The sequence below is a fragment of the Fundulus heteroclitus genome, chromosome 17, assembly GCF_011125445.2.
Source record: "Fundulus heteroclitus isolate FHET01 chromosome 17, MU-UCD_Fhet_4.1, whole genome shotgun sequence".
Classification (NCBI taxonomy): domain Eukaryota; kingdom Metazoa; phylum Chordata; class Actinopteri; order Cyprinodontiformes; family Fundulidae; genus Fundulus; species Fundulus heteroclitus.
Genome location: NC_046377.1, coordinates 14,361,832 through 14,384,998, shown reverse-complemented (window position 1 = coordinate 14,384,998; position 23,167 = coordinate 14,361,832). Strand labels below are relative to the sequence as shown.

The window sequence follows — 23,167 nt, the reverse complement described above, 5'->3', positions numbered from 1 at the left end:
TCAATGCTGTGCTCCAACAGACACTGCTGTGTCGATTCAGCACATGACCAGAGGTGCAAGGTAAAAGGCAAAAGGGGGGGGGGGGGGGAAGCGACATCTCAACCAAGTCTGAGGAACTCACGGCTTCATTGTGAAGGTGATCTTCGTGCTAGTGTGGCCCCCCAGGGACCACAGTAGACTGGATATGTCCTTTGGTGGAACGCTGCAGTATAATGAGGCAGTGTAGAAAAAAAAAAACAAGTCAAAGGCTGGATTTGGTTCAGCTCGATCACCTTCTTTCCAAAGAGCCAAATTACAACACTTCAGATCTCAATTCACTTGCAAATTAAATGGAATCCTATTTAATCGGAAATTAATTCAAATACATTAAATTCATTACAATGCATTCATACAGTCAGATTCAATTACATGCTATCCAACATCTTTATAACAATACAATATAGTCAAATTGAATTGACCAAGACATCTGGATTAATTTAAAGTTATCTACCAAAGGAAGTCCAAGTAATTACTTTGAGTCCTTGTCATTGTAGCAATCCTGTTCTGCAAGCAAGCAGTGGTGAGAAAAGATTAGGTGGACAGCCATGTGATTTTCTATGTTGTTAAACTATTCGTTACCGCAATATTCACTACATATCAAACTTAATGACTAATTACTAAATGATTTTATAATTAATAATTTATCCGATTTTAAATTAATTTATAGAGCACATTAAACATTTTCAGCATCATCAAAGTTCTATACTGGCAAATTGTAAAAACACAACATGTTTGAATTGAGAAGCTATTCCAGCAGTCATTGAAAAAAGGCCCTGGCCACTTTGATTTTTAGACTGGGCCTAGGAACCAGCAAGAGCAGCTGGTTTGATGATTCCAAAATCTCTGGTAAGTGAGAGAGCTGTAATATACTGTGGTGCTAGTAATGACTCTTAATAGCAATATTGACATTTTGAAAGATAATTTAGAACAGGCAGGTAGCCAATGCTAAAAAGATCAAATTGGTGTAATGTTAAGTTTAGTTTAGTTCTTGCACCAAAATGAGCAGCTGAATTTCGGAGAACTACCCCTATTAACAAGCCATTTCAGTAACCCAAGCATAAAGAGCTAAAGGTTTCAATCACTATCTTAAAGTCTTAAAGTTTGTTCATAACGGAGCAAGTATGGCAAACACTGGTGGCGTTAAGTGAAAATGCTAGTGTAGCAGCTGAACTAATTTCAAACAATGTCCAGAAGTCCTTTAAAATGACAATAAATGAACATTGAAATGCTTGCATTATAATATTTTGTTTAACCTTTATTTAACTAGATAAAATGTTTTTTTAAACAACATACTTTTCATGGTACTTTGCTCATTTATCCTAGAATTTCTTGCAAATTACATTTCTTGTCTATTAGATTTCAATGACATTTAAGTCAAACCGTCAAAGCAATTTAGCATTCTACTTATAAATGTTTATTGGTCTCTATAAAGAACCAGTTTTGGATACTTCTGATCCTGCTTCTGCAGTAGCCCTGACGCAAAGCATAGCAATGGTGCCTGTGTGGCACGCCGCAGTCCTGTGATGTATATCAATGATAGCTCCTTCCATATAGTTTTTAATGAAATACAGTAATAACAGGAAAGGACATAAAATAGAGCCCTCAGGCACTGCCCAGGTGGTGAAGGGATGCTGACATAGAATACAAATACACTCTTATCAACAAATAAGTTCTTATCTAACAGCACCATGAACAACTGAAGTGTGGCCATTGATACACTGTTTAAAAAAATAACATTTGCAGAGTTAGTTACAACTATTTCAGAATAACAACTTCTCCTCCCTTCATAGCTTTGTGATTTATCAGCATGTCATATTTTGAATTTATTTCAACAGTTTAACAGATCCATATTTAAAACTTTTTTTTTTTTTTCCGGGAGATTATTGTCCTCCACACGCATTCTCAGAAAAAGTCTGTTCAATGTCAACCTGTCAGGCAACCGGTATAGGTTTTGCAGTACAGATTTAATTTCTGAAATTAAAAACTTGAGATTCAAACATTAAGCATACAGAAACCAAGAGATGCCAAGAAGCCAGATACTTCACAGCTGTTGCAAAGGCAACATGAGCTGTGTCAAAGTGCTTGAATATCAGTTTGAAATGATTAGTGGTTATGTTTTCACAGTTTTTACTTAAAGGGGCCATGACAAGAAGTATAATTTTTCTGAGGTTTTGGGGGTATAATATGGTCTGTTGTGCACTGATGAGAACGTGTTAATGTTAAAAATGGTCAGATCAGAAAACGGCTTATCTTTCTACATAGGTTGTCTTTCCATGTATTCATATTCTCCAATCAGAGCACACCATCAAGGAAACAGCCTTCCACTCCCCTTTCTATCCCCCCCCCCCCCCCCAGCTGATTCACCGGCTGACTTGAGAGAAGTCAGGTGGAGCAGCGAGCAGACAGCAGAACCATATCATCAGGGGCGGTTCTAGACAGGGGCCAACAGGGGCCAGAGCCCCTGTACTAAAGACATGATATTAAATTTCTTAGGATAATAAATGCTGACAAAGATACCGTGACTGACTGGTCATTTGGATCAGTTGTATTTCTTACGTTTATGGTTTTACCCAAAAATAAAATAACAAAATAATTAAAAAATAAATATAAAAAACAACAATAATTTAAAAAAATTAGCTGTTTCACATTAAGCTCCCGCCGTATTGAGAAAAGATCAGGGGTCTGCAACCTGCAGTTCCAGAGCCACAATTGGTTCTTTGGCTTACTTAATATATTAAACGATGAAATGTTGACCTGTTTAGGCTTTTTTTTCCCCCCAATCGTTTGTTGTGTGCCCCTGTGAAAAAACACTGGCCCCACCCTGGCCCCCCTGGTAAATTTGGTCTAGAACCACTACTGCATATCATGCAGTTAGTTTAAAGGGTATCAGACATAAATCATAGGACTGCGTTGTCCTCAGTGATGTTAACTTAGGAGTGTGAGCATGCTTTGCATCTGATTCACACTGAGTTATTTGGAGCAATATACATGGCACTCATACGATGCTTCTATCACTCAGGAGATACTTCAATATACAAATTAGCTTGATTGCCGCTATAATCAGTTTTAACTGGTGAATAAAAAAAAAACCTGCTACTATTCTTTATTGTACAAATGACATTAAAGCCGGCTCCGTGGGAGATTTTAACCTGCTGTACTAGTATTGAAAAACATTTTCCACTTGGCTTCTTATGTCTTTCTTGTCACATTTACACATTCTTTGAATACTTTCACATCATGCAGCTAATCTACAGGAAATACAGAAACGCAGTAGGAAACAAAATGAACTGCCAAAAGTAGCAGCTGAGAAACATCACTTTCGGTAAAATATATGTTTCAGACTGTTAAGGGCATTGGTTTCACTTCTTATGTGATCAAGAAAAACAGGTTCAACATTTTTGCTTGAAATAAAAGGTGAAGTCAATATGTTCTGGTGTATACTGATCCTTCCCAATAGATCCATTCCTCTTGAACTTTTTCACATGTTCCAACTATAAACTGGAATGTGTTTTATGAAGATTTACGCAACAGACCAACGCTAAGTAAAACACGATTGTGAGGTGGAATTCAATTTTATGTATATAGCGCCAATTCACAACACATTTCACGGTACATTGCAAAGTCAAATTCAATCAAATCATACAGATTGGTCAAAATGTTTTCTATCTAAGGAAACCAAGGAGACTGCATCAAGTCTTGAGAAGCAGCATTCTTCATGAAAGAGCGTAGAGCCACAGTGGACAGTTGTCTGCATTGTCGATGGCTTTGCAGCAATCCCCTATACTGAGCATGCATGAAGCGACAGTGGAGAGGAAAACTCCCCTTTAACAGGAAGTGAAACCTCCAGCAGAAACAGGCTCAGTTTGAACAGTCATCTGCCTCAACCGTCTGAGGGTTAGAGAAGACAGAGCAGAGACACAACAATTAAAGAGACAAAAAAAGCACATAAGCACACATTGATCCAGGAATACTTTCTATGTTATAGGGTAATGACAGATGATCTGCACCCCTCCGCCATCTCTGATATATGATGGAGAGCTTTATTTAGAGAAAAGGTCAAGAGATATACGGCTAGGCTGGAAGCTCTGCAGAAATCAAAAGTTTAGGTAGACTATGTAGATAGGACAACAATTAATTGTGCAGTCCAAAAATTTATTAAAGAACAGCAAAAAAGGCATAGTTTACAGAAAGCTACAATAGGCCCCTTTTGTGATAGAACAGCAATGTGAAAGAAGATTCTCTTTCCAGTTTATAATAATAAACTTAAATAATAAGTTGAACTTTTTAGCCAATACAGCTATGTGTAACTAACAGCACACATCATTCAAACATCCCATCATCATGGTGAAACCTGGTGGTGGTCGCAGTATTCTGTGTTAAAATGCTTTTTCTCCAGCAGGAACAGAGAAGCTGGTCGGAGGTAATGAGAAGTCAACGAGCTAAAAACAAGCCCTAAAACTAATTAAGAATGGGCAACTAGATGACGACTGGGAGTTTGCCGTTCACAGTCACAGTCAATGGGCAAACTTTGAAATTGTTGTGAGACATAAAATGTACAGGAAAAATCTGCAGCTTGTCCATAACAGACTGTGCAATGCTAAGTCTTAACCGGGTCTTTATATTCTACTTGACATAAAGAATGATAGTTCCAAGACGTGACACCAGTATTGCTCTGATTAAAAGTAACAATCAATGACTTTTCCCTCGAAAGAGCAACTAGTTCACAAAGACACCTTTCTTTCGCCACTCCCACAGAACAGCATCATTAGCATCCATTTGGCATTACTTCTATGTGTGCTGGAGGATCAGAGGGAGACATCTGCTGTGTGTTGAGTGAGTGAGGAGGACCATTTGAGTGAGTGTGTTAAGGACCCTGATTGATGTTGCGTACGGCGGAAAGTCCCAGAGGCCCCATTAGCAGCTACAGTCTGCATTACTGTCGCACCAGTCAGCCATGATGCGAGGCTGTTTCAACGCCACAGCCATCAGTAACCTGCTCCGTCTACGAAACGACACGAGGGGACGAATGAATCGAACGCAAGCCCTTCCCTGATGAACAACGGTTGAAACCAAAGACATGCTGTGCTTTAATGTCGCCCTCAGTGCTTGTGAAATTACTCCCATTTCCAGCGGTGAACATTTGGCATTCATCAAAAATCTGTGTCGCCTTCCAGCCCTCGTTGTTCCATTCGGGGTTGGTTCTCACTCATAACCATACACGTGGGATCAACAAAAGACGGAATTCTGTAATTCTCCTTTAACTTGTTTACTTGAAAACAGACAGGGATATCATGTAGGATATTTCCTACAGGCTTAATACTTTGCTCTGCTAGAAGTGGCCAGATGTATTGTTTCATCACTTCCTCTTTCTCTTGGGTGAAAAATGAGATTGGCCTTATTCACAGGTGCAACGTGGAAAAGATATGAATCACAGGCAAAGCTGTGCTTCAAAGGTCAATTTATACATGTGCGCAGAACAACCTCACCCCAGAAAAGTTTTGCAGAGAAAATGTAGCTCAGAGTTGAGCATTTCCCACAGCCTCCAGCATGACTAAGTTACCCAACAAAGCCCTAAGGACTATGCCATCTGTCATACTAATATTTTTTACCCCAAATAGAATGTCTCTGGTGGCTTAAAAGCGTAAAAATTAAGACAACACGGTACAATAAAAGGCTTCTTATCCCAGGAAGCACTGCCTCTCCCCAGTAAAACAATTAACTGCAAACATGACAACAGCCCTCTGATGTGTTTATGGAAAAAATGATTTATTCTTTAAATCTCATTACTCTGATCCCTCCTCTGCTTCCAAACGGCTTCCGACTCACAATGGAGCTATTTGTAAAAGGCCGAGTGGGGTTTTCAGTAGACATAATTATAATAATCTGTAACTCAACCAAGACAAACAAGCTTGGGTATTTAAAATGCCACACTAACTCAATTAAGGCGTGACGAGATGTATCGCGTTATGACGAGACAAGCTTCTATTCAGAATCAACAGGCGGGAGATTATGAAGCATTATTATATGAACAAACGCTGTAGAAATGCTGTCTTCTCTTGTATGATCCGTGTACGATATCTGAACACACCTAGACATACAACGCTTAGCAAAAGGTATTCGCACACAAAACAACTTTTTAGTTTTTTCTCTCATTCCAACCACAAACTACAATATTTTATTTCGGATGCTGCATGCTGCAAGTCTTTTGGGGTATGTATTTTGCAAATGTGCACATCTAGAAACTAAATTCATATTAATGTTCACAAAAAAGCTCAAGTTTAGGCAGACTGGATGGATGGATGGATGGATGGATGGATGGATGGATGGATGGATATGAATGTCCATTTTCAAGTTTTGCCACAGATTCTTATTTGAATTTAGCTCTGGACTTTGACCGTTTCACTCGATATAAAAAAAAAAATTATTGTATTTAAACTGTTCTGGCGTGACTCAGGTTGGACATTTGGAGTCATTTACCTGCTGGAAAAGGAACCTCAACTTGAGTCTCACTTTTTGAACTACCAACAGATTTTGTTCCAGTTTTAGGTTGTATTCAGCTAAAAGCATCCTCCCATCAACTCTGACCAGCTTCACTGTCCTTAATGAAAAGCTGTCCCACAGCTTAATGCTGTTATGTTCAGTGCTGGTTTTCTTTCAAATATTGCGTTTTGAAATGAGGCCAAAAAGAACAGTTTTGGTATACAATGAACAAAGCATTTCCTACCCATTAAACTCTTGCTGATAGCTGTGTTTCCCTAAACAGCTTGTGGCAAACAGGACTTATTACGGCCACTATATCATAGGGGCAGAGTTATATTAAATGATTCAAAAGTATGATTAAAACCAGTTACTGTGTGCACTTTGGTAATAAATAAAGCACACCTCTTTATGTAACGAGTCCTGATGAAACATATTTAAAATTTTGTTTTAATATTTGTTACATTTCTAAATGTTTTTAGGGACAGTATTAGTGCTTTATTGAGCAATAATTGACATGCAGTCACAGTTAGTTACCTGAAAAAGATTGCAAGAATTGAGAAAGCTTCTTTGGATGGGAAGCGAAACGTCTTCAGCTTCAAAATAAAAGTCCAGTTGGTTTGTTTTCTTGGATTGATCATGACCTGGATTTACTGTAAAATAAGAAATTTTACAGTAAATTTCTTATTTATTGCTCATATAGCTGTGTTATTTAGGAGATATCTAAAAAGTGTTACAGTAAAGATGGCTGCCTACAAATGGACACCATACCTTTCAGATTTGTATTGCTAAGACCATGTGAGTAAAATGTATTATTTTCTTTTGATTTTACAATCAATGGCTATGCTGACACTGCAGGGAATTGCGACCCAAATCCGATCTTTTCGCCCCCCATTGCTCAGCAGCTTTCTAATAATAAGGAGAGATGCCGGGGGGTACGTTTTTAACAAAACTTTATTGAACACATCTAAAAATTACATTCACCATTACTTCCACATACAGTGTGCTGCTGTGTGACGTCTCCTTCTGTTATTTTTTTTATTTTTTATTTTTTTTATTTTTTTTTTTATTAGTTTATTTGTCAGGGACAATGCAGCGCACATTATTACATTCATAATTGTAATAGGCAGAGCCATAACAAAATGTGTAAATGTGTTGCATGAAAGGTTTCTAGCCTATAGGCTAATTTGCAACCCCAGTCCCCAGTCAGGCCTTTATAAAATACATTTTCCTAAAGCTCACATTGCACAATCATATATAAAATACAGTATAAAAGACAACCATTAACATTTTACACAATCCTAACAACATTACACAAAACAACACCTCACATCCAACATAATCATAATGACTCAATGTCCACATCTTTGATTTTCTTTCAGCCAATGTTTCACCTTTCTATTAAATGTTTTCAGGTCAGTTTCTATTTTTTCAGTGTGCTGTGTCACGTCTCCTTCTGCTATCTGCACACGCGTGTCACTTTGCAGTCTTGAACCGTTCAGACAGCAGTGTGACGGCGGTCGTATTTAATAGTAGTATGAACGGCCACCTCAAAAAAAAAATATCCGACTTCAGCAAAAAATCTGAATTGAGCATCAAGACCTGCAGTGTGAACGTAGCCTATGTTTCAGTTTCTGTTGATCTATAAAATACACATCACATCCCCATGCAACAAGTTCAAGCTTGTGACCAACATGACAAAACATGACAAACAACAAGGAAACTTAGACCCTATTCCACGAAAAAGCATCGTACAATTTTGATCTTTGTTTTAACTTCCTACCTAAAATGGATGCAGCTTCTGGTATTTCTCTGTGTGTGACACGAGTTCATGAAATCATCAATCTCTTAAGAGAGACACAGCTCCCTCCACTTACCTTAACCTTAATCTCAAAGACGGTGGTAGATTTTTTATTTTTTTTTTTGGTTTTAAAAGGGTTTGATGTTAATCTCAACTCCACATGACTTCACAGTGGAAGCGAGAGAGACCACAGACGTCAGTGCCTACAGGATGTTTTAGATGAATTTTAAAGCTCAGTCGGTTTCCTTTAGTTTTCCAGCAGTTATTGCTTAATTTTTATATAAAACACACCATAAGAACTATGCTTCAACCGCAAAGGCAAGGAACATTCAAGATAGATGATCAGAAAACAGATGCAATGCTATTAAACCAGAAGATGCCTAAACATTCTTTCTCTACCAATCTTTCATCACCTCGTTTCATATAATTTACTTTAAAGAACTTTGTAAAAAAAAACATTTTTTTAAAAGGGCCACATAATAAACTCGCATTAACACTGCCAGCCAATGTGTTCTAAGCAATCATTCAGAAGACTGCTCTTTTTTAAACTTAAGCCTAATTTAATGTTTGTACACATTTTCTAAAGTATTTACATTTGATTATGCACGCCATATTTGTTTTAGGATTAGACAAATTTGATTGAAATGTTAACACACCACCTAATTCATGGTTATGTTGGCGTAATTAACAGAGGAACCACAGCAGGGTTTTTGGCATCGATCAACAACATCAACTACAAGTAAACACTCATGTTTGGAAAGAAGACACATCAGCGGCTGGATTTAATAGGTGTACCCACAAATTTATATTTCAGAATAGGTCCAACATTACAGAGCCAACACAACTATGCCTCAATGCGAGGGTTTCCACTTTCAGTAACGCTGAAAGTGCTTTAAATTTTAATTTCAACTGTGAGTCCTCTGTGGAGTCTGTTGCAGGGTTGAGCCAGAGGCCGCCCGCTGTGAGCAGCATGGCAACTTTAAACTCCCGTCAACGACACCGCAAATCTGCTCCGACAGATGTCTGACACACGTATTCTTTCAGCATTTGGCGGACAATGAGCAGAAAGCAGCGAGCGGCGGTGGATAGCGGTGTCAGTAATGAGAATGGATAGCGGCTCGGCTGAACTCTCCGAGCCCCATTGATCACACGGATGTGAAGACTGATGGACCTTGGTGCGGAATGAGTGCAGTGTGCATGTTCTAATTCTTCTCAGATCCATTCTAATTTGGCCCTGTATTGACAACTTCAGCCCTAGAAGCCTCTGTTGCACTATAAGTTTTGTGGATTAGAGTGCAGGGGGAAAGAGGAAGAGAGCTCCTGGTAGTATAGCTTATTCTAAAAGAAGCTTAGACATTTGAAAAACATTCAGAGATGAATGCACAGCTGCTGACTAAATGTCAAAGGAAAAGTATAACTAACAGTTTTTCTTCTCAATTGTGTTTAGGCTTGACGCTCACAACAGTTATCTTCATTCCCATGTCCAAATATAGAATAATGTTTTTTTTTTTTTTTCACTCTTCTGCAAAAGCTGCAGAAGAGTGATCATTTTAAGTCTGGAATTCCAAACTCAGACATCAATGCATAATGCAATGGTCATGCAAGATGAAAGTTCTGAAAGCAAAGTCTACAGCCCAAACTTTAGATCATAAAATTAACATTTGGATGGTCATTTGTTAATAAGAACTGTCGCATGGCAGGTTGAAGTCTTAACCCAGCACATAAAGGGATCTGAAAGTGCTCAGTGATGAGCCCTGTCACCACAGGGGGAATGACCACCTTTGAGGAAAAAGATGCAAATAAAAAAAACTAATTTCCTGGCAGTTCTCGGGCACATGGTGCAATTTCTACTCCAGTTTGGACCAGCATTGTTGCAGCCTCAGCCTTCCCATTTCCCAAAACCACAGTGTTACCAGAATACTTTCTATTAGCGGGGCATGCAGTTGTGCAAGCCTCACTCTTCTCCACATAATTAGTTTGTGTTTTATTTAAGAGCGTTTAACGAGACCATGTTAATGTCACTGCAAAATCATTCAACATGCTGCTTAAAGTCTTTGAGTCAGTCAGTTTTTTTTTGTTTTTTTTTTTATAACACTATGTCTAAAAAGTCTCTTTAAGCTACTGCTACAAATGTATTGGTGAGATGGAAAGTTTAAATACTCAGATTGCATCTGTAGTCAAATGTTTTTTTTTATATGGACAATTCGGCTGAGATAAAACAAAAACATTTCTCTGCTTATTAATGGTAACAAAAAGCATTTTCTATTCAGACATTTTATGTTTACAACAGCGAGGCATTAAGTGTGTTGTATCCCTCATCCTTCAGCGTTGGCTTGTTCCTTAAATTGAAGATTTCAATTGTTTCTCCAGTTTTATGAAGACAACAATCCATTCTGTGAATGATGAAAGAGACCATAAATGGCAGTGCCTTTATCTTAGAGTACGAGACTTAAAAGGCTGTTATTGTTTAACAAAATGCTCTGAAAACCAATGGAAAGGTCAATTGAGATTTAATTTTTTTAGTTTTTATGCACCGTGGATTTCTCCGTTTCTCTAAAAGAAAAGTCTTATTTTGTCTTCCCTGCTCTGAAGCGACAGCATGTTCACATTTGATCCAACACCATTAAAACGTGCCATTTCCCTTTCTTCTCCCTTTCCTCCTAGCCACGCCGCATAAATGTCATACCAGTCTTTGTAAGCATTAATCTCTATGAAACTGGGGGCCCAGTCACTCTCCAAAACAAACCAGTCTTGTTGAACTGCTCCCCTGCTGAATTGTCCAAGCTTGGCAAGGCTGATGGAAACAGAAAAGTGAGGACGAGGAAGAAGGGAGCGAGAGAGGAGGGCTGTCTGTGCATTTCAGGGATGGAGAGGCCGGCTGCAGCAGCAGTGGGGTCTCCAGTGGGAAAAATATCAGTGGCGCAATGGAGAGAGGCTGACACTTCCATCATTATCAATGAGAGGAAGAGGCCTGTCAGAGCACACAAAGGAGAAAAAGACAATCCCTTATAAATATAGGAAGGGATGGAAGGATGGGTTAAGTAAAGGCAAGCAGGAGGTAAACAACACACCAGGAAGCAGCAGACAAAGAGTAGGATAAAAAAAAAGGATTTCCAATTAGAATTTGTAAAAGACAGAGCGGGAAAGAGCTGATGAGGGAGGTAGATAAAGTGACACAAACGCGTTGCCAAATTAAAAGATAGAGAGACGATAGCGAAGTGGAAAGACAAAGAGAAAGGCACAAAGAGGTAGCATGAGTGAGCATAAAATCTACAAGCCACAGAGAAATTAATGACTTTAAGAAGAATGAGGCGGTGGAGATCAATAGGGGGGGGGAAACAGACAATGGGAGACAGAATCACATAAAAAGGAGAAAAATGTCCCGTCACAATGGCACTTCAGAGTCCGCATGTGGCACCACTTGATAAGAAGTGTCTTTGCCACCTTCCATGCTAGCACCCCAATTCCCTCCCTCGCTCTCCCCATCCCAACCATCTGCGCCATATAAACACACCAAGCTGTCCGTCACCGGCTCGAGCTCACGACGTCGCCAGTTTTGTGACATTAGCCTGGAGTCCAGTTTTTAGCTAGAACGGTGACATCATTAGCCCACGAGTAGAAGGTGCCAAACACTTACTGAGGAGAATTTGAGTCATGTGAGCTGGGATTCCTTCCAGAGCGGCCTAATAGTTACTCTGCTTACACACATCCCAAGTTCACGAGACCCCCCCCCCCACCCCCCTACCCGTTCCTCCAAACCACCGTCCCTCCCCCTAAACTGTCCCCCCCCCCCCATCTTTCCATCTCAAACTGCTGTGAACAGCTGTGGGTATTTGAGTCTGGCTCACACACTGGCCAGCGGGGGAGCGCCCGCCAGCCAGGAATGACGGACATCTGACACACTGGAGATGGAACTCAGCGGGGCGAAGTCAGACTCGTGGATGAATGACTTCTAGATATGCACACGCCCCGGCCAATAAATCCTCCTGTCCCGCATGATAACCAGTGACATCCAATACAGAAATGTTATGCTATGGTCTATACAACCACGGGGAAGGCTGCAAAGTCGACAGTTGTCCACCAGACAGGCACTGACAACTTCACAAGGAGGGTGAGCCACAAAAGGGTTACGGCTAAAGGAATGTGTGCTTACAGAGTGTTGTATAGAAAGTTGAGTGAAGGGAAAAAGTGTGGTCAGAAGGTGCAAAGGCTACAGTGGAGCCCTGAGAGGATTGTGAAGCAAAGTCCGCTGACTTTAGGAGCCACAACACACAGACATATGCTTGAACATATGCATTCCCTGCTTAACACGACACAGAAAAATTAACTGATTATACAGAGCATAGATGCAGCTAGTGTGACGTCACTCTTCGATTGTGGGTGGTCCTTTAACAGAACTTAGTCAAAGTATTTTTGGACTTTACTGCAACAAGCAATTTCCAAGAAAAATCACTTAGTAATTACCGACTGACAACTTTTGGACACAGAATTTGCAATGTTTAACTCATGTTTATACCATATATCCATTTTTTAATCGACAGCAACCAATAGATTTATTATTAAAAAAAATTAAAAATAAAAACAAACAAGGAAAAGATAAAAAAAACTACAACTTCTTTTCAATAGAAGTGTGTCCTTCCCAGTTGTCACAAAAATATACCAGTATCCGCATATGTCAAACCTTCATTTCTTAAATTTATTTTAACTATCACCCTCAAAGTAGGTCCCAAATGGTTTATTTGCTGATTGAGCATATAACACAACCAGTAGCACTTCATTACCCAAAAAAATAGCGATAAGGTTAAAGGTGGAATATACTAAGACCCTAAAGGGACACTGAAGAGAATAAAAATAAACTTTCTGGTGCACACGAGAAAGTAACTTTTTTTATTTCCTTTCAATGTCCCTTTGGGAGCTCCATAGAAATATGTCAATTCAGTCATGGTAAAAAACAAAGTAAAGCCACTTTAACTTATAGGGTTTTCTGCACTTTTAAGGTGTACAGAATTTATCTTTATTCAACAACTCTCCTGTATAATTTAAAAATGATCGATTAACTTATGTTAACCCTTATATTCTGCATTAGATGCATTATGAGAAGCATACATTACTATGGATATAAAAATGTGTACCTCCATCTGGCATTTACTCTTTTTTTGGTGGGACAATTGATTTAATGCAGATGGATGACAATGATAAACTCACATGATCCTTTTAATAAAATAAAAAATATATACGTATTCCGCATATAGGAACGTTTTTTTCATTTACAGTATAAAATAAACATAATAACTAAACTTTATTTTAAACTCAATAACACACAATAATGCAAGTCCAACAATCACAACATAGCTCAAATGAAGAAAGATAAAGTATGCATGTTCTTATAAGAATTTATTTTGCACATCTTGCATCTGTTTAGGCTACCTTGAACATGTGCCCTTCTTAAGGGTAGCACATCTTTTCACATTAAATTGTTGATATAGACTCGGTGGCCCCAAGACGCCACTCTTTGTTGGCTTTCCTTCACTTATATTTGGCTGTTATTTAGGGCTTGCACGCAGCCTTATCCCATCACTTGTCGCACAGTGAAGATTTATTGACATTTTATGTCTCTTGACTGGGCCCATTTGGGTAATCATTTTCTCACTAATGTATTAGCAGTTGTAACTTTTCGATTTTTCATACAACTATTCGATAAAACCAACCAAAACAGTGTGTTACTAACCTCTACAGGATCAATTAAAACTTGTCCCACTTCATCCCTACCTTAAGAACACAGAAACAATATAGAATCACTTTGGATGAAAAGTAATAATATATCCCCACATATATCAATAAAACTATAAAGAGGGACTTTTGATAACAGATTAGGTGTTACCCTGAATTCCTGCACTAGTCCAGCATGAAGAAAACCAGAACTCTTGACTTCCTCTCACGTGCGCATTTCGTCCCTTCAGAACTCCTCCTGCACTGCCCGGCTGAATTTAGGAGAGGCAATAACAGTTCTTTCTAAGCCCGGGCAGGTATCCAAACAATCTCCAAAGACTTTGATGAAGTGTCCTGTCATGATGTCAGCCTCTACTGGTCTCCAAGCTCACCTGGGACATCCCTCTCCTTTAAAAACTCTTGGTCGAGTGCAAAGAAAGAACAGGAACAGAAATAAGGGGGAACAAACCTGCTCCTCTCCTTGCTAAATGACAAAGACTGTAATAATAATAATAACTTTGATATGGACTTATTATCATTTTCTCTCCTTTATCCTGCCCTCCTTATAATCCTCACCTCCTCCAGCTCGCTGGCTGTCAGCAGGTTAAAAAATGGCTCGACACAACCGAGGGAGAAACAATTACTCATAGCTGTATACGCAGGCTGTGTAGACATTGGGAGCCCTGTACTCCTCTGCGATCTCTGGGCCATGTGTTTCTAATTAAACGGTGGACCGGAGGAATTATCAAAGCTTAGGATTGCATAATGAGCACTGGCAGAAATCTGCGGTGGGCGGCAACACACTTTGTCTCGAGAGGCACGCAATTTAAAATTTAAATGGAAACGTGTCAGTAAGTGTCTGGCAGATGCTATCTCTCTCTCTCTCTCTCTCTCCTTTTTCTTCCTCTTGTCCTTAAGAAAAGGATTCTCTAAGTGTATCAGATATTTTTGTGCTACAAGAAAAAAAAAAAGCATGCTCAGGCTCAGAGAGGGGCCAAAGAGTTGATTTATTGCAGCATTTTCCTGCTGGTTCCTATTTATAAACACAATCCAGACCTTCAGATGCTGATTCCACGCATGTGTGACGGTCACTAACACCTACCCCGGCTCTCATCATAGTCATACAGCGCCAGTTGGCTGAAGACGGGCACGGATGATTTAGCTCAGCAAATGGAGGCATGTTCGTCCTCATACAGAGGGACACTTCTGTAATAGACATCAGGCCGGCTTTTGTAAAACATCACACACACGAGAGCCCGCGCGCCGGTGTGCTCACGGCACAAAAACGGCACGGGCGCGCTTAAATTCTGGTCTCCATGGTGATTGTTTTATAGCCCATGTGAACTTGCCCCCTTCATCTGTTTCGGTTTGTAGGGGGAGGATAAAAAAAAAAAAAAAAAAAAGGAAAGCGGACTATAAAAAAACATTTTCGCTCCAGAAACACTTGACTGTTTTAGTTTTTACACGCTGTTATTTCAGCAACATAAAGGAGAACAATGAAAGCTAAGTGAATGCTAAAAATAATTCAGTGAGCCATTTTTTTTTTCTTTTTTATAAAGCATGCAATCTTGAAGTGCAATTTGGTTTCACCGCTTTGCCTCTGATCAAGTTAAGGTTCCACTTTTTTCCAGAGAAAGAAAGTCGAAACTGATGCACGCCTGCCTGCTTGGTGCCAAGATGGCCATTTAGATCAGCGAGTCCATCTGGTGGATAAACAAAGAATCACATCATCTGCTACTTTAATGTTCTCTCAAGACCGAAGCCAACACTTAAGTATAAGTTCTAGAGAGGGAAGTATGGCTCTCTCGTTGGGCAGATCCCACATGCAAACACATGTAGGCCGATAAAGCACACAAAGATAAAAGCCACATGGATCAATTTGAAAAACAAGGAAGACGACAGACGTAATGTGAGGCATGTGTGTCCCAGTTCTGTGCTGCATGAATCTTTTTTTCTAATGGAGGAAATAGGATGAGGGAACAATTGGGTGCTGGAGTCATCCAGAGTTTCTCCCTTGCATAGAAACACACACACTTGTGGTAAAAGTACTGGTGAAACTTCTCTTGCTCCGCTGGAAATGGCTTACCAGTGTCTGCTGTACTGTCTGGACACCAAACCACAATCAGAGTTCAATCTGCCACAAATAAATCTTGCGCTCATGTAGATTACAATTTTTAGCGTCCGGAAAGGGGAAGATTAAAAACTGGAGTCAACTTAGAAAGCTTAAGCTTTAAAGCGTCTCAGAAGTTAGACAGTGCATAAATTAGGTTATAGATTAAATAGTTATATTTGTGAAGCGTTGTAAAAAACAATATGTATGTGGATGTAACGCCATAAAAAACATTATTTTGTCATACAGTGGATTATTCCAGAAATCCTCTAATACCCTGTCTGGAATTCTTCATCTGTTGCTCATGAAGAGATGCAGAAAAAAGAAAAACAATTCTGAAAATAACAAATTAGATCATATTCAGCTTAATCCTCACTGGCTGGTGACAATCAGAGTTGCACAATATGTTGAATCCCAATCATCACCGCAGTTTTAAAGTGTCAAATATGGCAGTCTCCAAAACAGTCGGCATGCAATGTTTTGTAGGATGTTATGTTTTAGGCGCCATGTCGTCACACTTTGTATAGCAGTAATGGATTGGGCCATTTGGAGGGCTTCACGGCCCTTGATGCAAACATTTCATGCATATAATAAGAGGAGAGGTGCTAAAGCTCACACAGAGGGGTGGGGACATTGTGATGATCGAAAAGACAAAAGAGCGATGAAACTGTGCGGTAAGCGGAATTGATATTAATATTCAACAGTAAATTGCCATGCGGTTACAGGCTTTAATAATATAATGCAGCCATTGTCAGAAGGGGAAAAAAAAAAAAAAAAAAAAACACCTAATCTTTTTCCCAATCAGCGAGGTCACTAAACTAAGTGCTAACTGGTCGCTCTGACATTAAAACCCTCTAGTGAGGAAGTTGTTAGTCAGTGCCTCCAAGTCAGCTACTTTCAGTATCAATGAGCTGCATACAAACGCCCCTAAAGTGGTAAAATATTTACTAGTTGAAGCAGTTGGAGAAGATGCAGAATCTGCTGCACTCATGTTTACTCGAAGCATTTGGAACGATGAATCTTTATCAGTGGAGTACATAGTGCGGTATGAAATGAAGTCAAATTATTTTTGAGTCTGAAACATTTAAGCAGTAAATTCACAGTAGTAATTCTAAGTTTATGTGGTGTATATGACATGTCTGACTGGAAGGTCGTGTCGCTATTTCTTTTAAGACATGTCCATGGCTGACCCGGTTAATTGGAGATTAGATTACGGACGCTACAGTATCTGACGCATAGAAAGGTGATATACCTAAAATCAGTATATGGTGCAAAAGTTTGTCAGGAGTTTTAGAAATTCCTCCCACTTCAGTTGCTAAAACATTTGACATTTTTAAAATGTGAATGTGGATAGGAGCATGCTGGGAAATGTCATATGTTTTAGCAACTAGAGTGGGTCATTTTCTAGATAACGCTCTGAATTGTCAGCTTGTTTGATCAAAAATGGAGGAGGGTGGGGCTGTCTGGTTTGCTTTGCATTCCCTACAGTCCACTGGAAAGATTACATTAGCTTATTTCTGATAAAGCAATTTCTATTATTACGCTGGATTATAGTGTCCATTTGAACTGGAAGAATAATTAAAACCATCTTTATAAGAGTATAAAAGGAGATTATTGCTTGTGGAGTGTGTAGGTTCTTGTTGAGTTTGATCTTTTCCAGCCAATGACAGCTTCTCCTCTGTAACTATAGGCTATTTGTTATTTGACTTTTTCATAATCACCAATATTTTGAAATGCCAGTTTCCATTTTCACCTAATATTGTTTTTCAAGCGACCAATTTATCTTTTTTTTTTATTTAAGCATGGTCGACTGCCCGTGTGTAAACCCGTTTTTGTAAGGCGGATTAAGTGTGCTGAATAGTTCCACATGTTGGGTTTCTTGAGCCTGAAGAAATAAGATTCTTTCAACATGTGGAAATGGTGCTTCTCCTCTAACGCCATGTGTAATAGACTTAGGGAACGCATAACATTCTAAGTTTACAGTCAAGGTGATTTTCTTCCTGTTTAAAAATTTTTTTTTCCATTTGATACAGGATTATCTTTGTTCTAGGCACATTTTACATACTTGAGACACATATGTGTTAGGTATGTATTTTAGAAGTTTTCTTTACAAGTTGTTGACTCTTCAGAGCTTTTTTTTTTTAATACTTTAAATGTCAATGAATTATACACCCTGCAAAATTTCCTCACACTGTCTTTTCCTCTTTTGCTAAATAACGCCGCACAGAACACCCCGAAACAGATGCTCGCCCTGTTTAGAAATCGCCTCATCTTGTAATCATTATATTTGCAAATATGTTCCACAGATGGGACAAATCAGACACCCGGACCTACCGGTACAACATCCAAAATCATGTTCAGAGGATAAATCGTGATTTATTGAGACGCGTTTCATCTGAGCCAATGTTTAAAGAATTCCCAGACGCAATGACTCTGATGCTTCCACAGCTGCGCACCTTAAGCCTCACACGCACCTCTCGTCTGCGGCAGAGGAAATTGAGGCTGACGCTTCGAGAGATGTATGCATAAACAGTATCATGAAACGGCGCGCTAACATGAAACAGCATACGGTGTTTATGTTGCTAGACCTGCACAGTAGATACGCAAGTGTCCAAAATCAATCACTGGCAAGGGGTGGGGGGAAAAAAAAGTGAAATACTTCAAGAGGATAGCAATAGAAAAGATGTCCATTTAGATATTACTTTTTGCAGGTGCAAAATGCGATAGTCCACCATATCATGACTGAACTATGTGCCGAGTTAAGTCATTTATGGGCTACAGCATCCCTGGTCCTCAGGGACTCCTGCCCAGCATGTTTACGGTGTCTCCTTTCTGCTACACACCTGCCTTAAATGAATGGATGATTAAGAGGCTTCCGCAGCACTTGATGGCACGCAGAGGAGGCCATTTCAATCAGCTGAGCTGAAACAGAGACGTCTAAAAGATGCAGGACAGGGCTACTTAAGGTCCAGCTTCTATGTTTCTTATCATTTATGTGTAACAGGACTGTAGTAAAACTACACAAATGTCTGTATAAGCACAAAAAGGTTTGAGAATATGTGGGAAAAGCTCACAGATGCCTGAACTGTCAGGGCTATTTATCCTTTGGAGATGCTGGCAACCTGGTGGAATGTGGGAAAGATGAAATACTCAGAATCTGTTAAAGTACTGTTTGCTAAAAAAAAAAAAAAATCAAAAATAAAGTAAAAGCTGCATGACATTCAATTATTTCAGCCAAAATCCAAAAACACTTTGTGCTTTAAAGTATAAATTATATTTTAGAACGTGCCACCTCTGACTGCAGGGAGGAGACTCGTACTTACAGCACAATAAAGACAAACAGAATTGAGAAACAAATTTCATCATAGAAAATTATGCATTGATAAAAAATTGGCATTGCCAGGTTATTAAAGTCATCTGCATAACTTGCATCACAATTCTGTCTGCTTAGGGCCTTCTCCAGAAATAATTCATGGAGCTTTCTAATAAAAATGCATTTAACTAAATTGTGTTTCATTAAAATGTAAATTCTCACCAGTAATTTCATCAATAAAGTCAGATTATGCAGATTCACAACACACACACACACAAATATATTTAATTTCTTTGTTTATTTTGATTAGGATGACTTACAGCTATTTAAAAGCTCTAACTTTTTAAAATATACATATCACATGAAACCAGTAGAAAATTATTTTTGTTAGACAGTTTTTGGACATGCTACATGTGTTATAAGACCATTTACCTGACTCCGCCAGATAGATTTGCTCCGCATATCCATCTGGAAACCTTCCGTTGAAGTAATTTTGGGAAGGGGCGAAAATACTGGTTAGCTGATTGGCCTATGTTGGTGATAGACGGGCCAAATAAACCAATCAGATTCCTCGTCGCTCTGTTACGAGCGACGACGAAAACACAACCACAAGCCAAGCTACTCTTGCTGCTGCAGGTAAAGGCTCGTTAGCTCAGCAAAGAAATACTCTGTAATTCCGATAAAACTTGCTCGATAGCCACGCTAACGCTAGTTTCATCGGCTGAAGCCGCCATGTTCTTTAGACTGAACTGTCGCGCTTCCCGTTGCGTCACACCTCAACCCGCCTCAAAGCCAACGCTGATTGGACGTTCGTTTGGTGAACGGCTCCAAATTTTCTTTAACGGAGAGTAGCCAGACTGATCTGCGAGTGAAACCTTGAAAGCTTGCGAGATCAGGATGGTCTCACGAGGCTATAAGACCATGGGGAATGTAATCGAAATCCTTTTATTTATATAGTGCCAATAAACTGGTACTGTACAAAACAAACATAATAAAATACAAAAGTATATAATCAAATAGATCGTCTTCTAGACCGGTTCAAATGCAATTTCATAAATTCAACTTTTAATGTATGTTAGCAATGTGGTAAAACTTGACTTGTGTTGCCAACTGATGACATGTTTTCTATCTAAGGAAGCCTAGTTAAATGAATTAAGCCATTGCCTATGTAGGAATCCAAGTAAGCATGTAGCAACTGCAGAAATCTTGATCTGTTGAGTGCATCTAGCCGTTAGGTTTGTAGCAATCCCTTATATTGTGCAAGAGAGACTAACTTCACAGGAGGACTTATAAGGTTGAACCTGGCTCATTGTGAACATCTGTTGTAGTCGCTTGTTTTTTTTTTTTGTTTTTTTTTGAGCAGATGTGCAAAAAAACAGATGCACTTAAAGGAAAAACACAAATGGGGAATTGTCAGTTGTCCATCAGACATTACTAACAAGAAGAGGAAAGGCAAGAAAGATATTTGTTTAAGAAGCTGATTGGTCAAAGAGTTTTGTACTCCAGGCTGTTCATGAGCTGAGTGGAAGGAGCATGAGAGAACAGGGTGAGCAAACAGCAGGAATAAAAGCCCTGAGAGGATTGTGAAGCAAAGCCAATGAAACATTTTTACAAGACATGGATGTAGCTGGAGTCAGTACTTTAAGACACAGTTACTCTAGGACCGGGGTGAAGTGTCAGTGATGATACTCAGGAGCTATGTCATCTGTTGGGGTTGATCCAGTGTGTTTTATAAAGTCCAAAGAGAGTTCTGCTGCCAAATGGGTAGAAATACGATATTCTTTTCCCAACAAGGACCTGACTTTTTTTTTTTTTTTTTTTGGCTTGCACACAAAATGCTACATGCGGCGGAAAACATCATCCCTACTGTGAAACACGGTGGTGCCAGTATCGTGCTCTGGGGATGCTTTTCTTTTGAGGTGACAGAGTTGATGGTAGCATACATGGAGCAAAACAAAAGATACTCTGTTGGAGGCTGTAAAAGACTTTATACGCTAAACAATCAGCCAGATCTAAAATGGAGTGCATAGGATCAAGGCATATATAGTATTCAACCCCTTGGCTTTTTACCTAATTTGTTGTTACATTCCAAACAGCAATTCCAATGCTTTGAATCCTATTTTACGGGATTGCTCTGCACAGAAACGTTTAAGAGACATAAAATCCAGAATACATATAAAATAGTTTACAAAAATGTAGGATTAAATATAGCATGTGTATCCACCACCTTAGCTATGAAGGCCCCCCGAAAAGTTCACTTATGCACGCTGAAGCTTTTAGTTATTTTGTCCTAGTAGTTGTTTGCTTCACAGATAAATGACCACATCTTCAAAGTTGTCATGTTCTGTATACAAAATGTTGCCAACTCTGAAACAAGCCATTTTCATTCCAGATTGTGAAGCAACAAAACGTGAGAAATGCCAACATATGTCAGAATGGCCCAGTTAAAGGCTTCACATACATTCTATTGAGTATAGCAAGAGTTGAAAGGGTATATGGAAGGAAGATGAAGACATTGTTCTTCCGGTATGTGAGAGCTTCAGCTGTTTTGGTCTACAACACTGCCTGACTGTAATGTCAAAACTAGAAGTGCATTCATGTAAAGGACCTCACATACTGGGGTGTAGTTCACTCCAAGGAGGTCCGCGAGTACAAGTAAGTGCATAGCTCAATTTTTACGACCTTATAAATGGTGTCACACTATAAACTTCTCGGTGGCAGGACATCTTCACATTGAACTGTTTCATATGTGACACTGAGCTTGATACACAGAGCTGCTACAAGCAGGCAGTCGCAAAGACGCGCGGCATCACAGCCCCTCTCTGGTCTCACTGATAGGTGTGCGGTGGGAGCCTGCTTGAAAAAAAACGGCTCTAGGTGCTCAGCTAGCTAATCACATGTTTTACCATCCGTTCCGCCGCTGTGTCCCAATGGTAAAAAGTGTGGGAATTGGAGGAATTTGCAAATGTAGGCTACAGTACGCTCGGCTTTGAAGGGTAAAACGTCCGCGGAGAGTCAGTGCGGAGTCCACCAAGCTCAAAGTATGTGCACAGTACACCCTACCAACAATAAACCAAGTAAGTTAATTAAATATAAAAGTTAATTTCAGCCTTATGTTAGAAACAGGGCAATGTAGTCCACTACTTTGTCCTCCCGACCGAAAAATATGGTACATGTATGCCACCCTTATTTACATTTTAAAACTATTCTACCTCACAGTTATGTACTATTTTGTAGTGGTCTATCACAAAAAAAGTCCTAAATATATACTATGAACTTTTTGATTATCACATGACAAAACGTGGAAAAGTTCAAGGCAGTGTGAGATCTTAGGCATTTTAACTTATCTCTTTAAAAAAACTGGAGTGCCTTGTGTTTTTGAGTTTACTTCCCAAAATGGAATTACTCAACACAGCTCAAATATCTTCACTGACCAAGTCAAGGTTGCTCCCCTGCTCTCACCAATACCAACAATTCCACAGGAAGAAGCAGAGTTTCTTCTCACGCTATCTGGTTCCTTTGCCCCCTCATTTTTTCCCCCCCTTTTTGCGTATGATAAATACATTCTCCCTCCAAATATCATAACCGCTTCCTCCTTCCCTATTCATCTTCAGAGCATAAACAAACATGGGTTAACGGGCAGATTTGTTTACAAAAGTCTTATTATTCCCAGATTACAGATATTGTTTAAACTCACATCAAATTTCTACATTGCTGG

The 23,167-nt window shown here is 39.3% G+C and overlaps 1 protein-coding gene across 1 annotated transcript in view; it reads right to left on the bottom strand.

Moving 5' to 3' along the window:
- Nucleotides 1-471: 471 nt before the first annotated feature.
- tspan11 (tetraspanin 11) overlaps nt 472-23,167 on the bottom strand; it is a 48,263-nt gene continuing 25,567 nt past the window's right edge. Inside the window, exon 9 of the mRNA XM_021309430.2 lies at nt 472-543. Coding sequence (XP_021165105.2) covers nt 487-543 — 57 coding nt within the window. The 3' untranslated portion in view covers nt 472-486. The remainder of the gene's footprint in view (nt 544-23,167) is intronic.